The following is a 7,500-nucleotide window of genomic DNA, read 5'->3' as shown; positions in this document are numbered from 1 at the left end:
AACTGAAACTTTCAGAGCCCATTGTGCAAGGTAATTCCTATATATCTGAGGTCCACTTTGTCTACTGGAGGAAGTTCCCATCTAGCTGCATGTATAGTCCTGCACAATGCGCTACTGGACAGGATATTTCTCAGCTTTAGCCATGTCTGAGCAGCAGCAGCAGTTTATAGGCAGGCTGATCCCCTGCTTCTATTTCAGAGCAATTTATGGCCAACTAATGAAAACAAAAACAAGTGACCTACTAATATCACGCAGCAAACACTGCAACTGTGCCATAGCACAAAGTATATCCTCGGTTTACCTCAAAGCCCAACTCTGGACAAACACTATTTTTTTCCCCCATGCAGTGGGGTTGTGCCCCCACTGCATGGGTCAACTGCTCATTATTTTCTAGGGATGGACACAAAGTACCTACTCACCTGATCCATGGATCCTCTAAGAAAAAAATGGCAATGTCGTATCAGGAACTTAACTAATTTTGACTACAGTGTACATGTCTAGATTTCAAATACAGCCACCTTCAGATTGCATAAAAGGTGAAAGTTTAGTAGCATATGAATGGCAGATGCAAGAGGGGTACTTTTGAACAACATGGCTGGAAAGTAGAAGAATGTTACATGTCCCGATAGCTTTCATTATCATTGATACTTTCCCCCAGCCAGGTTATGTTGCCCAATACTGTGCATGTCTGCAACTGTGAAACAAATTGTAAAAAAATAAATAAAACCTTCAAGTTTATGATACATTGGCCAATGTATGCAACCTTCTCCCCCCACTCGTTTTCTGTGATACATTATAGGTAGGAAAAAAATGTGAACGACTGTTCTATAAAATTTAACAAAAATCTCATGGTTCTCCACAACGACTAAAATTTACCAAATTCCACATTCACAAAATACAAGTTATATTTCCCAGAATGTGTTTCTGGGTGACTTATTGGATAAAAGATGTCCCGCGCAAACTTGCATAGCTGTAGAGGGCATAAAAGCAGTGTGTGAACAGTGCACAGATGACACGGGGAAACAGATTGCTTGTATCACCATCTGCCTACTGCATTACAGTGCTTCAGGTGCAAGGTCAGAGGTCAGCAGATGGCCGTTTGATCAAAAGCAAGACAGAAAAGCACCCGGAGACAAGTCTAAGTACTGAGTACATCAGCATTGGTTTGGCTAAATGCAATTCCTCATGGTGATGTTACAAAATTTCAGCCCCTGGTATACTGGAGTAGCTGGAATACTTTTTAGCCCTGTGGATATGCATTAATAAGGGATTAGAACTTGGCTGTACATTATGAACACATTTGTAACAGAGATACCTAATAACATCTACATAAGGAAATCAATGACATTATAAATTATAGGGTCACAGACTACTGCATTTATAAAAGATAGTAAATTACCTTGCTTTCCAAAGCTGAACATGGATGGAGAGAACGCTCCGGTCTCTCCAGTTTGACAATTGAGATGAATGTGAACTTTGGTGGCTCGTCATCACTAGCATTGCACAAGGACAGCGGGTGAAACTGCACAAAGATAGATATATATGTTAAGGATGAGTTACATGAAGGCAGAACGATTCATCTTAAAAGCAATTATGTGACCAGCTAAAGACTTTACATGGTTTTCATATTTATTTAAAAAAACAAACCCTGAATGAGCTTTAAACAAGAATTCACTTACCTATGTTGCTGCAATCACTGTGGAGCAACTAATGCTCGTTTCACACCAAAACCATTGAAGACCCTCAAGTTGTTCTCTCAACAGCCAAGCTCCTAGAGCACCTGCCCTGTTTACCATGGCGATCAGTTGGCTGGAAGCCTGCTTAGGTCACTGCTGGGAGCAGAGGCAGGATCAGCTGAGCTGCTGGGAGAACCCGGACGGCTTCGGTGATTCTGCTGTAAATGCCAAGCATGAATCGTCTGCAGCTACAGAGACCAGTAAGGGCTTGTGTTAAAGCTGATTTACTGCCTCTTAAAAATAAGTAAATACTTGAAAAGCCATTCAGTTTTAGACTCTACTGCTATAATGTACGATATTATACTATGTGGGAAATGAAAGTACATTGTTAATATTTATATATGCTGGGTACACATTGAGTTATAGAGTCAACTAAGACTTTCACACTGAGCAGTTTTTGAAGTGCTTTTGCATTAAAAAAAACCCACAAGAAAAATGCATTCCTTTAAAATCTATGTATGGTCTTTACACTGGCCTGCTGCGCTTCCATTGCAGTGTAAAAAACAAAACAAAAAACACATGCTTGCCACATTTTTGGTCAGTAAAATTTTTTTTTTCAAATAAATCAATAATAATTAAAAAAAACAATAAAAAAAATAAAAAAAAACAGAAACCAAAAAAAAAAAAAAAAAACAATAAAAAAAAAAAAACAAACCAGAAAAAAAAAAAACACACACCTCCCCCATTGAAATGAATAAAAAATAAAAAACCCACCCTCTTGCATTTTTGAGTCACATGTCCTGTGGAAAACGCAAGGCAAACATGGTAAAATCACTGCAAACACGCATGTGTTTTTACAGCATTTTTCCTACCGATCAGTGTGAAAGTAGCCTAAAAAGTAATTTGACATGACATGACATTCATGTTTATGCTTGTATACGGTTTAATCTTTTTCATGATTATAGTTTCTTATTCTAAGACAACCTGTGAAGAAAATCAACTACATGACAAGCCACATATAGAGATTCTTTTGGAGCAGATTAGAATGGAGAAGAGAGGCAATGGCACCACTATGCAAAAATCACAGCATGTATGTGTAAAGACCACACATGGCTCGCCTTCAGATACCCAAGTCATTTAATGCAGATGTTCTCAAAACATACATTGATAAGGTTTTAAACTAGGCTGGTCACTTCATCTACATCTGTAAAATGCTACAAGTAATAAATAATTGAAGTCCCAGTCACACTTATACACACGTTACTTTTCACTCCTGCTAAGCACCTGCTCTATGTGTGGTGGATTGCAGGTGCCATTGTGAATCGCACCCCAACGCACTGACCAGCAGAGTGCAACGCACAACACATTGCAGTGCATCAAAATGCAAATACCGAGCATTGTGGTGCTGTGCTAAAAAGGGTCAGATGTCTTTTTTGTTAATCTGTTGTGATGCGTTGGCAGCCCATTCCTGATGAATGGCTTGCTGTAACGCAATGCACATTACTGTGTGCTGTAACACAAGTGTGATTGGGCAGTAAAAGATTTGTACAATAAATTCAGATAAGAGCATGAAATAAAGAAATTACATTTATGAATTTAACATGAGATGTACTTTGAAAGAATGTCGGATTCAGTTAAAATGTAATATACATTCACATGGCATTAGTATTTGTTGCCATATGAATTCTAAAGGATTTTTATTGCGCCAACAGTTTGTGCAGCGCTTTACATCATGAGTGCAGACAGTACCGTTACAATCCGATCTAATACAGGAGGAATCAGAGGCGCCTGCTCGTTAGAGCTTACAATCTAAGAGGCAAGGTAATTATGGCTGTATGGGGCTGGAGCATAACTAACCCCAAAAACAAAACCACAATTTATATTAGCTTATCAGTACTTGTATCTTTTTCAACTGGCAATCCTGTAAATACACTTTCTTTCCTAGTGTCTATGCTCACTCCTCCACTGTATCTATGGAGGGAGCCACAGTTGCACCCAAAATGTTGTGAAACCCCCCCCCCCCCTCCGCCTTTACATACATATGAACACAAACCGGTATCTATGAACTTGATAAGTGCACATTACACATTAGGTATTGCTGGGCATGCTGAAGTGAGCAGAAATTCTAGGATCATCGTTCACAGTTAACTCTAAGTTGATAACCTGTAAAAGCATTGCCTATGGACAATTTTGAGTACTTTGGATTTTCTGTATTTCACAGGTACACACAATCTTTAGATTTGAAATATTTGGTATCTACAGTATTTAATTACCGCACCGCATAGTGCATATTTTGTCTGAATGCACAACTTTCATTTGCGTATATTTTATACTGGAAAATAGAGTTTTGATAAACAGTAATGTAAATAATGTGTGACATGAAAAAAATAATTGCCATCATTTTATTGTACAGGGTCCTAGCAGCTAAAATGTTAAAGATGGAGAAATAGGGAAGGAGTGCAAACGAAATGTTTACTATATACACATGGCGCCAAACATAAGGGTTACACACTGTAATCGCAAGAGTAAGTACAAAACAACAATATCCTCAGACTTTCTAAACAACCCAGAAATATAACTGTACTACTGGCTCCAGTACGCCAGTCCAGCCAAAGGAATGCCTGTGTACTTATAAGTCAGAATAACAATATTTAGTCTGAAGATAGGACAGATGCGGAGATAAAGTTTCCATCTTCCCACTGGGCCCCTTAAAACTACTCAGGTACAGCATCATGCAGAAAAACAGATTACGTAGTGTGCATCAAGACCCTCATGTAGGAGAATGTTGGCTTGTGTTCATAGAACCCTCATATGAATTCAAAGTCAGGCCAAGTTTCATTTAGGTTACCGACTCCGCATGTGATGATCATAGCCCCTTTTATATGACCTCTTCTAAACCACTGCTGGTGGGGTCCAGCGCTTCGTGAAGAACTCGGAGACAGTCCCAGCTGGCTGGGGTGGGTGTAGCGTGCGTAGGTGCACCCGGAAGTGTCAACAGTTTAAGTGTCTCCAAGTTCTCCAGGAAGCGCTGGGAGCCACCACACCTCTGGCCACGTACAGTACAGCATACGCCAGCAGTGGTTGTGGAACTAATCTGTTTCCATTATTTCTTATGGGGAAACTCACTTTGATATAAGAGTGCTTTGTATTACAAGCATGCTTGTGAAACCAATTATGTGTATATATTATAATAAATAAAAAAAATTATATATATATATATACATATATATATATATATATATATATATATACACACATATATATATACACACACATATATACATACACACACACACATACATACATACATACATACATATACACACACGTTTGTAAATGGTCAAATCATCTTTTGATGAGAAAATTAAAAAGCTGTATCTCTAGCTGTGTATGTCATGTGTGTCCAGGCAGTTGCATTCAAATCTAAATGAAATTTTGAAATACTGATGAATGACATTCATCAAGCCTCTGCTGGCATTATCAAATGTAAACCATCATATTTTTCTTACGTATGTTTGCTTGAAAATCCAAACGTGTTTGGCCAGCTTCTTATGCTATGTAAAATCTGTAACTACGATTAGCTTGTTTTGCGATTCAGGCACCATGGCCAGACAAAATAGACAATTCTTTTACAGCCAATAATATTATTAATCATCTCAGCTTGCTGACAGCAGAGGGAAGGTGAAGCAGAACACAGTATTCTGGATCTTTCCAGTGTCAGATTAAAGTGGTTGTAAACCCTTCCAAATACACCGACAGGCCTCAGGTGATAAATTGAGATGAAACAAAGTTTCCTACATAAGTTGTACTTGCTTATCTGCAGTCTTCTCTACATCTGTTCAAAATGCAGAATTCATAAAGCTTGTCTAATTGTCAGAAAAAAGGGGACAGACAGCTGAAGTTAAACTCTGCAGAGCTCTGATTGGAGAGAAGAGGCACACCTCCCTTTAAACAGCAACAGAGCTGAGACTGTCAATCTGCTGGAGCTCCCTCCCGCGTCACCTTTTTTCTCTTGGTGTCAGGAAAACACGTCAGAAGCGAGATGAACTGATCGCAGATGAACGAAGCAGCAGACAGAAATGACCCTTCCTGCTCTTAATTGAAACAAGTACACACTATAGAAAGGTATGCTTTCTTTATATTTCATGTCTGAAGTTTACAACCACTTTAAAACACCACAGTGTACAGTAGCAGGGACTGAAAAGTTCTAATTCTGGCCCTTCTCAAAATTGTAATGCTGTGCAGGAATCTACAGAAAGCTGATACACATAAGGTCATTTTATTAGCAGCCCTTAGAAATAATAAGACTTTTAATGTATATATAAGTGCATAAACTGATCTTTTATATCTGCCTAGAATCCAGCTTTCCATTTTTGCAAATGACAAAACAGAACAATGATGGCAACATACAAGAGATTCCTCATAGTTCCTCTAATGTGGGAGCATGCCCTGAAAATGTACAAGTTTCTGGCAAGGAAAACGAAAAATAACTCACTCCAATTTCTCTAGTCTTAAAATTAATATTATCAATACAGGAAATAATTATTTTAAATTAAAAGTCGGTGATGTATTTTCTGGACTAACTGAAGTAACCCCTCTAGGGCTTTTTATAAGTTTGGTTTGTGAAAAAAAAGTGCAGTCTACAACAAGACTGGGCTGAATTCTTCCCGTCTGACACACAAGATCGATGGCTAAGAGAGCCACAGACAACACATCTAAGATTTACACATCTAGGCGCAAAAAAGAAATTGAAGATCAAGATTACAGGGGGAGACAATTATATGCGTGAGCAGATTTTTGGGTTTAATTGGAGTAGGCAAATTCCCAAGTATTTATTCGGATGCACAGAATTCAATGGATTTAGCCTAGATCAAATGCACATATACAATAGATCTTGTAGTCTGTGCCCAGGCATACTCGAAGTGTCTGATCTATTGTATATATGTGCATTTGATTTAGGCTAAATCCATTGGATTCTGTGCAAATCAGAATACTTGGGAATGATTGTGCCTACTCAAATTAAGAAACATAAAAATCTGCTCACTCATACAATTGTCTTCCCTTGTAATCTTGAAATAAATAAACACACACATATATCATATATATATATATATATATATATATATAATATATATATATATATATATATATATATACATACATACATATATATATATATATTTTTTTTTAATCACAGTCGGAATAACCATGAACAGTGGGTGGCAGGTGCAATGCTCTGGCTCCCGCAGTCTATTCCTCCAGCTGTAGGTCCATACACCTTTAGTTACAGAATTGGAGAAAGCATCCAAGGACTTGGGCAATGGAATCACTGAACGTGTGTTCCATTGAGAACTTAAAGCAGAATTCCAGACAAAAACATTTTTCCCATGTTCTCGTTGCTGATCTCCTACCTTCACCAACTATGTCAGCCATGTTCTTCTGAGCTCTGTAGTTCCTCCGCAAAAGCCTGCTGAAAAAAAAAATTCCCACCGATTTCCTGTTTGCAAGACCGCTGGCTGCTATCCTTCCACTAACCATAGCCAGCGCTCTGACACACCCCCTTATAGCCCTCTGAAAGCGAGCGGGGATTGGTACTTCCCCCTGGCTTGCTGTAGTGGGCAGAGGGGGTCTCACAGCCCCTGGTATGTTCTGCCCATAGCGGTGGTGTCCTCCTCTGCTCCTTCCTCCTCCTCCCTACCAGCACCGCCCACCCGCCATCTGTCTCCAGTGTGGGGATTTTTAGAGATAATCGGGACAGAGCACATCTTGGGTTGACAGATCTGTACAGTATGTGAGAACACTGCCCGTGGTACAGCCCCACACT

The 7,500-nt window shown here is 39.0% G+C and overlaps 1 protein-coding gene across 2 annotated transcripts in view; it reads right to left on the bottom strand.

The window, feature by feature from the left end:
- The window catches only part of RNF43 (ring finger protein 43), a 74,050-nt gene that overhangs the window by 12,170 nt on the left and 54,380 nt on the right, over window positions 1-7,500 (bottom strand). For both annotated transcript variants that reach the window (XM_077480670.1, XM_077480671.1), the window contains exon 2: window positions 1,400-1,522. In XM_077480670.1, the coding sequence (XP_077336796.1) occupies window positions 1,400-1,522 (123 nt within the window). The remainder of the gene's footprint in view (window positions 1-1,399; window positions 1,523-7,500) is intronic.

The sequence above is a fragment of the Lithobates pipiens genome, unplaced genomic scaffold (genome assembly GCF_037356315.1).
Source record: "Lithobates pipiens isolate NorthernLeopardFrog02 unplaced genomic scaffold, aLitPip1_a1.2 Scaffold_16, whole genome shotgun sequence".
NCBI classification, from domain to species: Eukaryota; Metazoa; Chordata; class Amphibia; order Anura; family Ranidae; genus Lithobates; species Lithobates pipiens.
This window is presented reverse-complemented; position numbering and strand designations above follow the sequence as displayed.